Source organism: Amblyomma maculatum, chromosome 2 (assembly GCF_055883805.1).
Source record: "Amblyomma maculatum isolate TAMU_Amacu chromosome 2, ASM5588380v1, whole genome shotgun sequence".
Lineage (NCBI taxonomy): Eukaryota > Metazoa > Arthropoda > Arachnida > Ixodida > Ixodidae > Amblyomma > Amblyomma maculatum.
This window is the reverse complement of record NC_139345.1, coordinates 50,788,874-50,806,961: the sequence shown is the minus strand read 5'-3', so window position 1 is coordinate 50,806,961 and position 18,088 is coordinate 50,788,874. Positions and strand designations below refer to the sequence as shown.

Here is an 18,088-nt window from a genome sequence, read left to right as displayed (position 1 = left end):
CTACTAACGCTAATCCCATACCAAGACCTGTGCATTGATGGGTCTGTGAGGCTTTAGGAGGGATAGCTGACATATCACCACCACTTTATTCCTTCTGAAAGGCAGCGCTTCAGCGTTACATTGTTTGTACTCTGCAACGTGAAAACTGGACACATCTTCAGATTTGTATGCGCTGGAGCCACAACTAACATCAACCCCGCCGGGGTGGCGCAGTGGTTAGGGCGCTCGACTACTGTGCCCAAGGACGCGGGATCGAATCCCGGCCTCGGCGGCTGCTTTTCGATGGAGGCGAAAAGCTAGGCGCCCGTGTGCTGTGCGATGTCAGTGCACGTTAAAGAACCCCAGGTGGTCGAAATTTCCGGAGTCCTCCACTACGGCGTCTCTCATAGCCTGAGTCGCTTTGGGACGTTAAACCCTAAAAACCAACCAACCAACAACTAACATCACTTGAACGCAATCAAGGAAAAAGGAGTTTACTACTCGCCAATAATTGGCACTCTAGTCCAGCATTGTTCAACTGCCATAAAAAAAAAACGTATGTGGAGCTTTTCAGACCAGCAAAAAGAGGCTTCCTGATTTCTCCCTCAAAAAAGTGCAAAACAGGAAGTGGAATCAATTCACATGAGAACTCGTATTGCTTAGGTCAAGGATATTCCTCCTGACATTGTTAAAAGAGAGGCTCGGTTTAAAGACACAGGAAATATAGGTCACGGGCCAGAACATGCAAAAGCCTGCCTGTGTGCTCGGGTACAATGGGAAGAAAGGATTAGCTGATATGGCGGACGTGACGTTGAGTTTCACCAAGAGGATTTGAAGACCCTCAAGCGCTACCATTTCTTTTTTTTTCGTGTTCTGGATGTGTGCCTTCTTAATGCCTTCACTCTGCACCATGGAAATGATGGCTGAGAGACATTTCGTTAATTCTGCAGAAGTGTTTTAGATCATCTCATTCAACAGTATACTGCATCGTTAGCAGAACGTGTGGAAAGCCGAGCAGTGACAACCCAGCGATGCTCACAGAACGGCACTTTCTACAAATGATGAGCCAAGCAAGCGGAAACCACGCTCGGCAAAGTAGCCACATGTGAGCAAACGTGATTCGATGGGGGAAGAAATGGAAAAATACTCATGTTAACTGCGCCAAGTGTGACAAAGGTTTGTGTCTAGAACCAATTTTCAAGCTCTGCCGCACTGTCATGGACTACTTAGAACAGTAGGCTTTCCTTGCTTTTGCCATTGCCTGTAAAGCCTTCTGTCTCGTGTATAACCAGCAGCAAGCAGCTGTGTTCGCTCTCCGATATTCTGGCAGAAAGAAAAGGCACTTGCAGTGTGCTAATTGAAGAAAAACCTGGAATTGAAAGCATTATCGGCATAAGGACAGCTTGGCCGAAGAGCACAGTGATGCAAGATATTTCTTGCCTACACAATGGAGGGGTCAGAGACCCAGTTTGCAATCATTTCACCGCAAAGAAGGCTAGCGAAAGCATATTGTTGGTGTGTTCAGAGAACCCTACACGTTTAATGCGCTGCAAAGCATTGTTGGAATGTGGTGTGCTGTTTCTCGACCAACAAAAATGTGCAATTTTGAAAGTTTGAGGTAGGATTTATCATGGAAGTGGCTAAAAGCTTACATATGAATGAAGAGCACACCAGTTCTTTATCAGACTGCTAACAAGAACATTAGCGGAAGTATATACTGGATGGTGTGCTCATAGAGATATACCTGGGGTTAAAAAAATTAACATATCTTTGCAGGACAGGGTTGATGTGTTTGTTTTCATTCATATATAAGCCTTTAGCCACTCCCATAATAAGGCTAACTCTAAACTTGTAGAATTGCCTGTGATGTGTCTCTCAGATGTTAATTTGCCTGCGTGTGTGCTCCCACTGTTGAACACATTCAACTGCTGTTCAAAGACATGCATGTGAGATTGGCTCTTTGAAGTTCTTGTTGAGGAGAGGAGACTTTCTTGGCATTGGTGTAACATCTTTAAAGTTGTTGTCTTTCATTTTTGTTGAGAAGTTATTATGTGTCGCGTGTAGGTTGAATGCGGCTGAGCGGCCTGCCCGACCTTTTTTGGCTGAATTGGTGCTCTGCCACATTGATTGCATACAGCAGGTTGTACAGCCCAACATGCCCCTACGAGGTAACCTTGGCGCCATGTCCCTTGTCACACTGGCACCCACGACTGCGGTACAGTCAGCACCGCCGCAGGTTAGTTTGCCTTTTTTTTTTCCAATGTGTCCTGGACATCTGCCTAATCACGTCCCTGTGCTGAATACTTTCAAAACCACAGTTGTTCTCTGGATACAGTGCAGCTAGCAGATGCTACGGCAGTGTAAGAAACAACAACATAGGAACTAGAAGATGTGGACAATGCTTCACTGGCCACTATAATCGTGGCAGTTTTTTATCTTGGCACTCCTGCAGTATTCGGAAGAATGTACCAGCTAGCTCGGCTATCTACCTTTCTGGCACTATCTCCGTGTGGTAGGATTTCTGTTAAATTGATGTGCAAAAAAGAAAAAGCCCACAAACCACAACCACAAATAATTAGCTGCTGCTGTTACGTACAGATCTAGTTGGAGTTATTTTCATGATAGTCATGTTCTTTGCAGTTTTTGGTGTCTTGATAGTCGCATGAAATTTGTTTGACCCATACCCTTGCTATTACATCCCTTTCTCCCATATTTTTTCCCTTTTCATTACAGGGTTTATTTTCTCCCTGCGACTTTTTAACAATGTTTTTTATGCATAACTTGCACTTTTCTGTTGAAGACGAGATTGCTAAGAAGGGGTACAAGCTTTGCTCTCTAATATGCAAAGAGTTTAAAGAAAAATTCAAGAGTTGGAGGAAATAACTCTGATTGGGAAAACGGCAAATGCTTTTCTTTCCTCATATCAAGGCTGCATGCCCATTTAAGTTTTGGCTGCCTTAGAGAGCTAGCTGTGTAAGAAGTTTTTGTGCACAATTGCTTCATGAGGCTCTGATCATCTCATTGTGGTGCAGCTGCAATTCCAGTTGTTTTTTTTGTTTTTTGAACGCGTGAGCTTGTTCAAGAGGGTAAGTGCCTCGGTGCAGATGGTAGCTACAAGCCAGGCCGCCTCCATTCACGGTCCCAGCTTGGCCACTGGAGGCTCAGGCATTCACCCTGTTTTCACGGTGGTGTCAAGCAAGAGTCCGCTTTCTGTGGCACCTGCTTCGACGGCGCCGAGTGTGGGTCTGCCCCAGAGTAGACTTGGTGAGAGATTGCTTTTTGGGGTGCTTGCTGGGAAGGGCACAATGTTCGGTTCTGTGGCATCAATGGCATTTACTTTGGTGTCACACAAAGGAGAAAGGAGGTGAGGATAGTAGTGTTGTGGCATCAGCAGCACTATCCTCTGTTGGCAGCGGCACAAAGTAACACCTGCATCATTCATGCCATTGTTCGTGGGCGCACGGCTTTGTATGCAGTGAATAAGGCATTCCGCACTGCAGATAGCTGCCACTGAACCTCGTATTACATAGATAAGAGGCAGTAACTTGTCAGCTTTTTTTTTCGCAGCCCGTCACTCTCGTGCTCATAGGTACTTCACTTGCCACCTGTTTACTGTGATAGCCTAGCACAGCGTTTCTGAAATGGGGGTTCGCAGACCCCAGGGGCTTCGTGAAGCAATTTTCTGGATCCGCAAAGCCCATGCCAACCTAGAAAAAAAGAAAGGCCATGGGAAAGCCTTTCTAGACACCGTTTAGCAGGTTCAAAGTCACGGAGGTTCAAAGCCAACTTTATTTCTTCAAAGCTGTAGAAATTTGACAGGATTGCAGGAACGGAAAGCGCGCACAAGAGAGGGAGAGAGAGAAAGCATTTACGGCGTTTGTTGATGCCAGCATCAGTGAAACATGAATTCTGGCTGCACTGCTGGACGGGTGCTGCAATGCAGATCATCTCGGGTGACTGATGAGTGAGCAGTGCTGTGTTAGGAGGACTTGAATCCCTCCTAGCGAAATGCATACGTACTGGAGCCGGCGTGTTGCCTCCTCCCCAAGTCCTCGGCTGCCTGTTCCGCGACCTGCGCCTCGGAACAGCAGTTGCAGTCCACACAACATGCCATTGCTTGTTCTCTTTTGATGCTTAACAGTGGGCCTTCCTACTTTTTTCACAAAATTTGCAAATAAAATGGCAATTCTTAAATAATCAAGACCACTAATTTTGTTATTTCTTAAATTTCCATTCTTTTTTTGACTGATCCGATATTCAATATTTGATTAAGTATTCGAAAGCATTTTTTTTCCATTTCGTAATCGGTTCACATTTGAAAATTTCCATATTCGCACACGCCTACTTTTGTGTTCTTTGCTGTTCTTGAGGGAGTGGCTAGGAAGAAAGATGGCATGTGGTCGTGTGGTGATTGATGTGAAGCAGATGACAGTTTTTCTATCAGCGCTGCAGTCAAGCACCCTTCGTGGTGAGGCTCCACATGGTAGCGCACAACACGCAGTAGCAGACGGACATGCCGGCAGTCCTGCGCGTCGCTCACTGCGCCTGTGCGGCATTCTGCCCCCTGAAGCGGTCGCTTTGCAAAGTGGCGTGGATCTGCCTTCACGCTAAATTTGACTAACTCTGTACACTCATTGCTTTTTACTAATTTCGTTGCACTGCAGGTGCCTCACGTCTCATGACGAGCACAACACCACCAGTACAACCTACCAGTGTCCAGGTAGCGGGATCAGTAGCTCGCCCAGTAACAACAACCGTTGCAATTCAGCCACCTTCGGTCTCTTTGCCAACAGGTAAGCTGTCCCTCGTATGCTGCGGAATGAATGTTTTTTGGATCGCTGTGCATACGTGTTCACTATCTGCTTTTAATTGTAGAGCTAGTGGATATCAACCGGCATAAAAGCCCTACACTCAGATTTCGTTGTCATCATGCCTTTGTCACTGAGTTTTTGTCTTGTTGCCATCTTTCTTGAGTGGTGACGATCAGTTGTCTTAAGGGTGAGCACATTGGGTGCTCCTTGTGAGGGCTGTATGCTGGGACAGCAAATTAACTTGTTCGTATGCAGTTTCAGTTGTCAAGACGCGTCCAGAGGAGGCCTCTAAAGAAGATCGGCGTTTTGGTCTAGGAACGAAGGCGTTTGGGTCTACATCCCTGGTTGGACCAGCAGGGGCAGCCGGCATGCATGCCAGCACCAGCCTAGAGGCTGCCAGTGTTCCAGAAGGGACAGGCAGCCTCTTTGTGGCTGGGCCAGCCGCCGCCAGAAACCTTACCACGGCCATTTCTTCGGCAACCAGCAGTGCTGCCACAACTGGATCACCACTGCCCACGACAGTTGTCATCTCTGACAGCCGCAACGATCGGTAGGGACCAGTCTCTTGGATGCAAATACACTTGTGTTCGCCTACTTTCATATGTAATGGGGGCAGAGCCACTGCTTGTTGTCTTTCGATGTTTAATGGTCAACATTTCTACCCCCCTTTTCTTTTCTCATAAAATTAAGGCTGGAATAGCTGGCTGAATTGTGTGAGACCTCAAGATTAGTGCTGAAATTGCTGTGCTGATTTTTACTGAACTGTGATTGCATTCGTGGGCTTGTTGGGCACAGTAAAGCCATGTTCAGATTACATTCGCATCTGTCGTAAGTGTTGTATTTATCGCAGTGCGCATATCTGCTGGAACTTCCGTTTACATAGCTTGCGACCGCGTATGTTCACGCTGGGCCGTTCTGTAAGATACTCTACGACCGGCCAATCACCTTTCTGGGCCAGCTGGGTCTCGCATTTCTCAACATGGCTCCGGTTACTAAGCGGCTGCTGGCGGAGGTCGAGGCTCTTCAAATTGAAAATGAGCTTATCATCGTCTGTGCGCTCAACCTATGCAGACGAGCGCATAACAGAAGAATTCGGATTCGTAAAATCTTCGATGTGCATGTCTGTCCGCACGGTCCGACAGTGGTCTTGCATGCCAGCTTCCGTCCTTGCGCTTTCCCAAATACTCTCCTCTCTTGGCAAATGTCTGATGCCGCCGCCCTGGTCAAAGGAGCAAGGCAGCGTCATGTTTTTTTTCTTTTTGTCAACAACCCTCGCTCGCATGTAGTTCTGGCGTGCGGTCCGCCTGCATCCCTGCTTGCGATATCCAGTTTACCAGTGCCCAGGAGCGACCTTGGAGACTGTTCGGAACGGTGACTCAAAAGGTCATACTACAGACTCTTAAACAATGAGGCTTGGCGCGCGACAGACATGAAAACGTCCTCAGAATGCGACCTTCGTCGGAAGACGCTGTTTTCTTTTTCTCTTTTACGGTGGGCTTCTTTCAAACATCGATGGATTCGCGCCTGCTCCATTTGCGGCCTGATCGAAACCTCGCCATGCATCGGCGTTTCTCTGCAGGCCAACTGTTCCCTCACTGTCAACGAAACCGATGGGCTTCGAGAATGCACTGGGATGAAGCGGGCATCCCCCGCCGCCATAACCTCGCTTTTTTAAACTAGGGGAAGCATTTTATTATTGAGTTTATTCGCGCATAAAAAAAAAAAAGGAGAGGGAGAAAAACACTTTTTGCTTTGACTCAGCGCACTGGCGATTCGCAGCCAGGCATCGTTTTGCACTTGTCTCTGTGCGATTTCAGCCACTGGTCGTAGAGAACCGGCCTCTGCCACCATTTTATGAGAGGCTGATAATTCCACAGTGAAGAAGCTTCTGCACTGCACATGATCAAGCTGTGGGCAGACACAATCACTGACACAACACAAATAACACCGGCGAGCCGAGAAACTGCGGCAGTGAAGGAGTGTTGTATGATGTCGCCTGTGAGCTGGTTTGCCCACGAAATCTGGGTGAATCGGAGGCCTCGTGACCGGAAAGGGGAAACCAGAACGGCTATGCGCATTGGTCGCACAGTAATAGACTTATCTGTGCTAGTCGTAAAAGTCGCAGGTCTGCCGACACTTACGCCTGTGCTGGCTGCAGACTTTGCGATCTTACGCTCAATTTTATAGCAGTGTGCACAGACACATTACGTTTTTTTGCACCTACGCTTGCGATCCTTATGAACAATTCGTACTTAGCGCACATAGTCTGAGCACGGCTTATCATTATTTGGAAGCGCTGCACCTCCAGGGACCTCTTGCACTTGCAACCAGGTATAGTTTATGCCTGTTCACAGGGCAGTGAAGCAGTACAGTGACACTAGCCTTCACTTGACTAAAAGATACAATGCACACTTGATTTTCTCCTTCAGTTTTTGCTGTTGTGGTGGGGCAGCCATGTCAGACGAGAGTGGCGTTTAGCATTTCCCAACCTGGTAGTTGCGCTTATGGTGCAGACTCGGGGCATAACAAAAAAAAGAGAAGTGTCAGGCTGTTCAATTTCTGCCGGCAGTATTCAGCAGATTCCTATTCTTTTATTGCGAAAGCAATACTACTCTAGGTTTCGAGCCTTCAACGTAGCGCGGCCCATGTCTTACCCACTTGATGCTGTGACGTCACACCCCACATGACACTAGGGTGAGAGCTGGGCTACCAACTCAAGCGGTCGGCAGGAGCTGCCAACTTGGGTCTCTCGTTTCACATGGGACGGTTATGTCAGAATCAGCCTGCTAGAACCCTGGCATTCATGTTACCCCTATAGGCCACTAAGGCACGTTCATACGGCTTGGTTAAAGCAGGGCTTTATATGTGGGCTGAGGAAAAAAAAAAAGAGAAGAACGCCCGGTCACCCGCAGCTAATGCTTTCGATCAATATTTGGTTCAGCAGCGTTGAGCCCTTGTCATTTTTTTTTTTTGAAGCAAAAATCTACACCTTTTCATGAATTCCTTAATCGAGTACCTACTGGCTTTAAACTCCATTCGCGTTAGGCTGTTCTGCCTTGCCAGCAATCACAGGCCTGTGGTCTACTCACTGCTGTTCGTCATTCTGCGAGTTTTCTTCATCTGCCTGGTGAATATTAATGACAGTTCAGCTGCCTGTTTGGGCCCTTACCTGTGTTCCTCGTACTTCCAGGGCTGGGCAGCTGCAGGGGGCTACGGCTGCAGCGTCGTATGCAGTTCCAGCAACATACCTGTACGAGTCTTATCCGGTTCAGGGAGCAACTATTACAATGCATCCGTATGCAGCGGCTGCGCCTACAGGTGTCACACCTGTATTCCCCATGACGTCACCACGGCCAAACCGTGAGTATTTCTGCATTCACTCAGTAAATTCGCTTTGTAAGTGTTGGTAGGGCTGGTAGTGGCTTTTAACTACCTGTTGGGATCTGGCAACGTTGTAGGCCTGGTTGTTCAGTTCTGTTGAATTGGATTTGATTTCTTTTAACTGGTGGCGAAATGTGGCACCATGACAGTTTGAAGCACGGGCCTCCTGCACATCATCGGTAACATTCCCTCATTAGTAATGCCACCTTAAACCTGGCGTACTTGCCCTTGTCGTGAGCGCATGTTGTGGTTATGTGCACAGGGCCGCACCTGGTGATTGGGGGCCCAGTGCCCTCATCAGCGACCACGGTGGTGCATCCACCACAATCCCTGCAGCAGCAACAGCAGCAGCAACAGCAGCAACAGTCACAGTTGTCACAGCAGCAGCAACAGCAGCAGCAGCCAACGGCCGCTCACATTGGAGCCCTGTCACTGAGTGCCTCCCCAGCAGCCCTGGGAGTGGCAACCACTCTGGGTCCACCCTCTTCCCTCGGTGTGGCCAGTCCTCTGGGGTCCACACCAGTGCCATCAGCCATGGCACCATCCATTGGTGAGTGATTGGAGGGTGGCTTTGCGTGCACATTTTTTTACATGCTGCGTGGTCCCTCTGTGGTATGGCATTGATTGCTACTGATTCTCAAGTGTTTCGATTCCCAGCCTTAGTGACTAGGCTAGTATGGTTTATACTGTAACAGAAGAGACATCTGGGCGAGTTGGTACGGTGACATAATGAATAAACAGCGCTACAGCGCCCGTCCTGTTTGTTCTTACCTCTGTCCTAGTCTGTAGCGCTGTTTGTTTATTATGTAGTATGGTTTGGTGAGCGCTCCTAAAAACCACGAGCACTTGGTGCTAAATGGAGATCCTTGCCTAAACAAGCTGCCATTTTGCCATGTTTTTTTTATGTATTTTAGATGCTGAAATTTGCACGCAAATTTTAGTTTTGTTTTCAAAGGTAAACTTCATGCACTAGGCTGCTTTATCCGGTCTTGTGCTTTCAAAAGTGGCAGCAGATGATCATCTTGATTGCTAGGTGAGCAGTATCGTTGGTCATCTTGAAATAATGAGTCTCAGCTTCATCACTCTCTCTGCAGCCGTTCCAGAACCTCTTTAAGCATATTTTAGAGTAGTCAAGTAGTTAATGCATTTTGTACAGAAGTTTACATTGGGGGCCCTGATTGTTGTAAAAGATTAAAGAAAGGACGGACAGAGAGATGGCGTGGCAACAGAGCTCAGCCTTTTCTTTGTACATTATCTTTTGATGTATTTTGCTGTGTGCTGTTTCCGTGTTGTAACAATGTTACAGTTCAGCCAGTGCGCCCACCTTTCAATCCTTCAGGAGTCTCCTCGAGAAGGGTAACATGAGTGCTCTTTCGTAAGAGTGCTGCCTTACTCTACCCAACTACTCTCTCTCTATATATATATATATATTTAAGCATCTGTCTGGCATGACAGATGCTTAAAACTGCATGTCTACCATGCAGTTTGTCCTTCTATCGTGAGCATCCACATGGTGGGACGAAGTAGAAGACAACAATGCAGACTAACTCTTCTTTCCAGAGCCCTGTTCTAGCAGAGCTCTGTCTGGGCATGCTGTATGCGAGGGTACTTTTCATCATGAACGCTGGGCAGAAGCGGGGTTGCTGTGTGCTACTAGTACTACTACAGTTAAACCTCTATGTAACGAACCTCCATGTAGTGAATTCCTCGATATTACAAAGTTCTTCAATTCCCCAGCACCAACCGCATTGAAGTGCGTGTATTTGAAAACTCCATGTAATGAACATGTCACGGTGGTTGACCTTGATATAACAAACTCTTGGCGCCGACAGTCTCTTGGCTAGTGCTGAATTACTGGAGATTTGGCAGAACCCCTCAAGTTATAACACGAACTGAAGTGAGAGAAATGTCTACTATAGCTTCGGGTGACCATAGTTGATACAACGCGCTGTGTTTCAACACCGACGCTGCATCTACGTTGGCTGACGCAGCAGTCTTCGCTGCTTTTGTAACGTGGCACTACAATACCACCTCCTTCATCCCTCTTTCCTGCACCGTCGTAGACGCGCCGTGCGAGCTGCGGTGGAGGTGGAGACTGCCACCGCAGTCACGCTGCGCTATCAGCTCGATCGTGAAGGATTGACCGCTTCTGTAACTTTGAGTAATTCTGATTTACTCTAAGCACTTTCAGGTGATTCTCCCTACATTAAAATCTTAATTTGATTTTCGTTATTGAAAACTGCATATAATGTGAAAACTGCATATAACAAAAACCTGAATGCAATGAAAAATCGCCGACATTTTACAATTTCGTTATAACCAGGTTTAATCGTACTGCAGTGTTCTGGCGGTTCTACTTGATGTCATAAAAGATGATCAAGGTGTAAGCGGCTTTCTACAGTGAGGACAAATTGTGATCACTTCAGTGGCAACTACATAAATATTCTACGTGCAGTGGAAGGTACCTTTTGATGCCCTTGTTTTCCCGGTATGCTTCAAATGCAAGCGTAACACCTAAGCATTCTAAAACATTTGAGGAAAGCATGAAATTGCTCCAGGCACCTAATGTAGCTGCAAAACTCTCACATCAGGAGTCATGTAATGGTAGTGACAGGCTGTCACAGTAATTTCTATGCAACTTGTAGCAGATGAGAATGCTGTGTGAAAGTAAGACATGATGGTTTGGAGTTTGGTGACCGAAAAACAGAAATGGCTGCTATGCAATACTGATGAGCTCCTAAGATCTATTTTTTATGCAACTGTGGCTAACACATACCACTGCATAAAACAACTATCATACTAGAATTGAGTATTGTCATGGTTTTGGGGGGGTTATAGTGTGGTCAGTGCCCAGATCATACAGTCGAACCCGGTTATATCGAACCCGGATATATTGAATTTTGGTTATATCGAACTCATGGAATATCCCCTTGAAAATCCCATGTAAAAGTATAGGAAAGCCGCGTCATATATCGAACTTAATTTCACCGGTCGTTCGATATATTGAACTCCGCACCACACACTGGAAAGTGTGCCTTCCCCAAAGACGATCGCATCACCCGTGGCCGTTTGCCGCGTGACGTTTTCAAGCCACGCGCGGAAGGAATGAGAGGGGACAGTTCGGCGACGGCTGGTCTGGGCAGCGCCGCGCCCATTCCCCAAAGGCGCGCGCATCTGCAGTTATCGTTTCCCGCGTGCCAGCACATGACATTTGCAAGCCATGTGCGTTGGTGTGCCCATCCTTTTGCCGAGCTATCTCTCTCCTTCAGCATGCGCTATGCATGCGCCAAGCCAGCTCAGCCCGTTTTCTGACAGGCGTCGGACGCTTTCTCCAGCGTATGTTGCGAACCCTCTGCGCGCGGCGGCTGATGTGGCTATGGCGCCTGCGGACGTTTAAAAAGCGGCAGCTCTCTCTCTCTCTCTCTCTCTTTTTTTTTTTGCGAGTCATCCTTTCTTATCGTTGTGCTGTTGGGACGTTAAGAAGCAGCAGGGTTTTTTTTTTCTTTCTTTTCTTTTTTTTTTTTGCGGGAGTCGTTTATCCTTGCATGAATCAACAAAAGCACGCGGTCAGCTGCTGCGATCATGATGCCCGCCCCAAGCGCGGCGTGATAAATCTAACCAGGCTTGTGCAATCAAGCCATCACGGGCACTCTGCCAAGTTCGCTCCCCGCCACCGCCAGGAGCTATGAAAAGATAAACGCGCCGCGACGTTATCGCTGTGCAGCATCTTGGCACGCTGCCAAGAAATGAGCTGTGGATGAGACGACCGAAACGGAGTGACGCGCGCCATCGACATGCAAGCGAAAACGCTCGCAATTTTTGCCGCAGCGACACAGAAACCTTGTTTTAAGCTGCCGTGGTGGCTCGAGCAGCGAGAGGGATGCAGTTCCAACAAGTTTGAAATTTTTCGCTCCGTCGCTGCCGCTCGTTGCTGAGATCGCTCAATCGCTTGCATGTGAGCGAGCTGACCTTAACGCATTTTTTTTTTTTTTTTTTCAAATTCTCGGTGCAAAGGTGGAGCGTGGGTTTATTATGTGAGTGGGTTGATTACGCAGCAAATACGGTATCGTTTTTTTGCATCGTAAGTGCCGTCACAGGCCGATTTCTGTATATCGAATTATCGATATATCGAACTATTTCGCGATCCCCTTCGATATATCAAACTATTTCGCGATCCCCTTCGAGTTCGATATATCCGGGTTCGACTGTACTGCTAGCCTGGACAACATCTGTAAGAATAACACATAGACGAATGGCCATTGGATCTAGCTGTTTATTGTGGACCCCCTAAGAGTGATGGCTTCCAGCAAGCAATGCAAATGGAGTAGCGTTCCCCTAATGGTGCATTCGGTTGAGGGGACGAGAGCAGAGGCACCGAGCGTTGCAGAGCAGTACAGGAGCACGTCGAGCGAGGGCGTAACTGTCCTTCCACGGGAACGCTCTGCGTGTCGCGAGCAGCGCGCCACGACCACGTGACCACACTTCTATCCCCAGCATTCTCCGCCTGCTTGCAGTGGTGGCAGTTGCAACTCGAGGAGAGGCCAACGCTCCGTGAAGAACCACTTGTTTTGTATGCCTTTGTTCTCACAGCACGGCGATCTGCCTCCTTTCGCCCTTTCGACATCAGCAGCAACTTTCAAACATGCATACAGCACCTGAACAATGCTTTCCGCTCGCCGAGCACCGACGCTTTGGAGCCGCCATTTTGAGCGTCACCAACTCGAGAGAAAGAAAAAAAAAAGATGGCGCGGATGTGACGCTTTATGCCATGTGACTTCCTCTACACTCACTTTAGACGAGGGAGCAGCCGGGCGTGTACTCGGCTGCTCTCAGCAGAGGAAAAGCCCTCTCCCTCTACCATTGGAAGCCAGTGATTCTACTCCTGCTCTCCCACTGGAGGGCACCCGCTTGTTTGAGAGCACTTGCGAAGTGCTCTCGAGTGCACCTTTTGTCCCACTCGAATTCGCCGTAACAGTTGTGGTTCCCAGTGTGGTCCCGTCCCATGTGCCCGCCCCGCTGTTGCTGAATTGTCTCCCTCTCTGCAGTTGCCGGCAGAGATGAAAAAGGAGAAAGAGGGGCTACTTTCGTGGTGTTTGGGGTAGAGACTGGGCAGCCGAAAAAGAGGGCCGATGAGGAGGTCTGCCACTTCCGGTAGGCGCAGGGAATATTGATTCCTACGGCATCCTGCAAAAGGGCAACGTTTGTCTGTGTGCGTTTCGGGGCTGTATAAGTTGTCCTTTAAAGCTGTGTTTCACTTTTCTTTGCCTTTTACTAAAGCAATATTGTGTTACGTTCGCATGCATAAGTGCAGGATTGTAGCTGCACTCTCCACGAGAGAAAGAAAGGACAAAAAATACTATCGTCCGTCAAGGATCTAAATTGTGAACAGGTTTCCTGGCCATATCGCTGCTCACGAACTCAAGTTGAAGCTTCAGAAATCAGTGACATAGACTCATGTCATGCTGATCCGTGAAGGGGCATTGTGATTTGGTATGTCATGTAAATCCACTCTTAGGGCAAACAGTTTGGGAAGTTTTTTTCCCAGTTTTTCTTCTTTTTTTTTTTTTCAGATTTTCATTTTCGTACTTTACCACAGAATATTTCAAAAATTTCAATTTCAAGGTATGAAAAATTCACCATGTTGTCTCATAGTATCTGCATCAAAATGCCTATATATATCCCCTTCAGGCGCTGCGTCCACATATGTGGACGCGACCCAAATGTCGCCGTAGCTTGCTCGCAAGGCGTGTTCTCACCTTTGAATTTGGCGCACAAAACAACTGGCCCCTCCCTGTCAAGTATGTGGCACCATCTGTTGCAGGTACGTCGAAATGTGTTTGTAAACTAGAAGTCGAGATGGACGTCTCCACGTTTTACGGCGGGGCGACTAAGTTGATCTTATGTTCGCGTGCTCTCTTTCCAAATGGTCGTGAAAAACGGAATTTGTCATGTAAAATATGCCAGTAAGGTAATGTAGAAGGGGCATGCTGGATTTCATTACCGTAGGCAAAGAAGGAATGCTTCGGTGGGCCCTCAGAATTGCGCGTCCACAAACGTGGACACGGCGCCTTAGTGCCGAAAATATTGTTACGAGACACCGTTCTGTGCGCACGAGAAAAACGAGGACAAGGAACAAGAAAATGAGGCACGCGCGCTCGCTCGAGCAAGAAACCATTGACGTGGCTCTATGAAAACTGAGAAAGAATTAAAGAAGGAAGGAAGGGGAAGTCTGATGAGAAGGTTTCAGAAAATGGCGACATTCTTCTTGTGCGCTGACATGACAACGGTATTGTGAACATGGCTTCAACCGCCGTGGGCTTAGGCGAAGCAGGCACTGTACGAAGGTGGAGCGAGTCTTCTAACTTACACATGGATATTGAATGCCCTCAAGTCATCCTCGAGTACAACAAGTACATGGAAGGCGTCGACAAGATGGATTTTTTGATGTCCCTCTACCCACTGCACACAAGAACAAGGAAGTGGCCGGTGCGAGTAATATCGCATTTTGTTTCATTTGCTCTTTGCAACAGTTGGTTGGAGTGCATCAGAGATTCAAACAATATGCAACTGCCGAAAAAAAGCACATTAGATTTGCTCGCATTTCAGAGTGATGTGGCTAATAGCTTAGTCGCCTGCAACAAAGCACCAAAGAAGCCTCACAATGCAGAGCCATTGCCAACAAGCACAACGCGCTATGATGGCACCAACCACTGGCCCCAGGTTATGAGCATACCAAACGCACAACGATGCAGACGCCAGGGCTGCATTTCGAAGAGCCGCGTTCGCTGCCGCAAATGCGGAATTTTTCTTTGCCTGTCGTCACAGAATGACTGTTTTTATCTATTTCATAAGCCTTGAACAAGTGGCTACTCTTCTGTACCTTAGGTATTTTCAGAGTAAAACATTTATTCATTCCTCATACTTAGTAGAGAATAAAAGAAAATGTTGTAGTGTTTGCACTCATGTAGGAGCTTTGAGGCGCCATGTCCACAAACGTGGACGCAAATAAAATGGGCTCAAATATGAAAATTTTGGCGTAATTTCTTGCACTTGACTTTTGTCTGGTGTACTGATCATGAATAACACAAGGAAAAATTTTTCCTTTCAGAAAATTTAATTCGCGCCTGAAGAGGATATAGTATGTATACTATATGTATGTATATGTATGCATAGTATGTATGTGTATATATATATATATATATCCTTTCATACTCATCTATCAACTACATACTATATATATATATATATATATATATATATATATATATATATATATATATATATAGTATGTAGTTGATAGATGAGTATGAAAGGAATGAGCATCAGACAAGAACACTTTGGTAGCACATTAAGTGCTATGCACTCTTTATGCGTAAAGTGGTTATACAGTAGAACTCCTTTATAGTAAAATCATTGAGACTGGCAAAACTATTTACTATATCAGTTTTTGGTGATGACATGGTACTGAAGGCGCTGTCTGGTAGTTAAATAGGCACTTACTGAACACGTCTTGTTGCTTAATAAAAAAACAACAACTCTGAAATACCTTCCATCTTACTTCTATCATCTCTTCGTGCAATTTTTTGTTATAAAAATTTGTTACATCTTCTGGAAGTACCTCTTTGAGCATGAGGTTAACGTGGCTACGAGTGCAACCAAGTTCAATTTCATGTGAAAACCAAAGCCTTGCATGAACATGGGCTCACTTTTTGCTTTTTATGTCTTTTAAAAGGCAATAAATGATAAATGCGCGGGGCACTCAAGGGCTGCATGACTGCACTCGCTGCACCTCCACTTTTTGCCTCTACTGCCTCATGTATCATGCTGCACAGTGCTGTGAATGTTTGCCCGTTTCTTCCCCTTCTCCATTTCTTGCTGCACTTTTACTCTCCTTTACTGTCTGAACGGACCACGCCGCCTTCTTTCCATGTTTGTAGACAGCTTTTTTTCCTACGCACTGCATGCTTTCCCTCACGGCTCCAAGGCCGTCGTAAAGTAGACTTCTCCTGAATTCTGCTAAGCGTGGTGGTAAAGCCATTTAAACAATCACTCGATATTATTTTTTTGTTTTCAAATACAAAAAGTTTTTGCCTCACGATTCTAGGTAGCACGCGGGCGGCGACATTATATCGTGGGAGTTGTCGCCGCGGCCAGGCGTACTTTACTATAACTGATTTTTACCAAAAACGTCTTTACTAAAAAGGGGGAAAAATGTGCAATTGTCTATGGAAGATAAACTGGGACTTCAGTTTCACTTTACTATATCAGTTTTTACTGTATTTGAGTTTACTATAGCGGGGTTCTACTGTATTGCAGATATGTCACTGCCCTGTGACTGTTGAATCCAGGCTTGAATTTGGCGAGAATTCTGCAGCAGTTTCTTGCTAATCACGTTTGGCTGCCACAATTGGTGCTCATATTTCTGGATGCATTTGTTTTTTGCATCTTGTTGCCTTTGAGCTCCTTTTGTACCATTGGGCAAGCTAGCTCACACTGTAGAAGTGGTTTTGTTTTTGTTGTGAAACTCTGCCACCGCCTTTCCACCTTGCCCCCCTCTCGCTCGAAATGCTCTGCTTCTACATTGGTAGAGAAGTGGGGAGTTTGAATTCTTGACCCACTAACTAGGGACGGACGCTAGTAAAAAAGTCTTCATCAGCTAACCATCGTTTCGACAGGGAAACTGCTTGCCACGTTGGGCAGAACGTGTGAGGTGCATTCATGGAGCAAACGGCATCATCTTTCTGTAGAGGGAGGATAGTAAGGTGACATTGTACTCTTTTTGTAACACCTCCAAAATTGTGTTTGCATCATGCTTTCCACGTTGGCAAAGGTCTACGAATAGCAAGCGGAAAAAAGACCCAAGACTTGGCAACTAAAATCAGCTTAATATAAATACCGAGGGTGTGCAAATATTTGATATTTCAAATAGTTTGTGTACAGTACTTGCAGGATGATTCATGTTGCACTGTCACTATTCGAACTCCGAGCCTAGCTTGCTTGGAACAGATGAGGGGTAAAGCATATCAAGGCATCAGTAGAATTTTGTTTGTTGCCAGGCCCCCCTTGCAAAAAAATTCCGGCAATACACTTTATCAGGTTCTCATGATTTGATCATTCTTGCTGACGTCAACACACACAGTGCCTTTCACATACTCACCCTTGTTTGAATCAAGGTTTACTGTATCATCAGGAAAAGTTGGGTAATGGAGCTACTAACACACGACTGCACGAAAAAAATGTCATGTGTGATTTTCACGCAATCGTAGGAAACTGGTTGGGAGGCCCTAGCCATAGTACATGTGGCAAGGCACGCTGGGTTTCTTTGATACTTGGGGGTTGCCTGAAGCAGAAATAGTTGATAACTCCTGCACTAGAGTTTCGCTTTTCGTGATTTAAGCTCTTGCAGCCTTGGGGCCTCTGACCTGTCTTCTCCCTACGTGTTGATGCCATTCCTCTCCCACTGCTTAGCAGGTGCGGCGGCAGTGGGTGGCCAGTCTGCTGGTGCAGCACCACTTGGGACAGCCCAGGCTGCTGCCGCTGCTGCTTCTGCACCCGCTCTGGGTGTGGCCCAGTCCTTGGGGGCTGTTCCCCTAGGCACAGCTGCGCCACTGGGCTCGGCTCTAGGTTCCGGTCCCATGGCTGCAGCTGTGCGCGCTCCCCTCATGGTGGCGGTGGACTCGTCGGGTAGCCGACAGCAACAGTCACAGCTGCAGCAGCAGCAACAGGCACCCCAGCTAGTCCCCCACAGTGCACTGCATGCACAGTCCACAGCGTTTGCGTCCGCAGGTATGCCCGAGAAGTACAGTAGGAAGAGTTCATGATGAATTAATTGCAAGCAGCGACGGGTAGGGGTGCGCGAATATTCGAAATTTCGAATACGAATAGAATATGTTATTCACATTGGTATTCGAAAAACT

The 18,088-nt window shown here is 46.9% G+C and overlaps 1 protein-coding gene across 8 annotated transcripts in view; it reads left to right on the top strand.

Annotated features, from left to right (window-relative positions):
• The window catches only part of LOC146198601 (uncharacterized), a 60,533-nt gene that overhangs the window by 17,713 nt on the left and 24,732 nt on the right, over positions 1 to 18,088 (top strand). For 4 of the 8 annotated variants that reach the window (XM_084594101.1, XM_084594097.1, XM_084594100.1 and 1 more), the window contains exons 9-15: positions 2,117 to 2,215; positions 3,084 to 3,243; positions 4,644 to 4,772; positions 5,046 to 5,340; positions 7,981 to 8,150; positions 8,434 to 8,721; positions 17,640 to 17,957. In XM_084594101.1, the coding sequence (XP_084450227.1) occupies positions 2,117 to 2,215; positions 3,084 to 3,243; positions 4,644 to 4,772; positions 5,046 to 5,340; positions 7,981 to 8,150; positions 8,434 to 8,721; positions 17,640 to 17,957 (1,459 nt within the window). The remainder of the gene's footprint in view (positions 1 to 2,116; positions 2,216 to 3,083; positions 3,244 to 4,643; positions 4,773 to 5,045; positions 5,341 to 7,980; positions 8,151 to 8,433; positions 8,722 to 17,639; positions 17,958 to 18,088) is intronic. The other 4 variants (XM_084594099.1, XM_084594098.1, XM_084594096.1 and 1 more) reach the window with 4 other exon arrangements.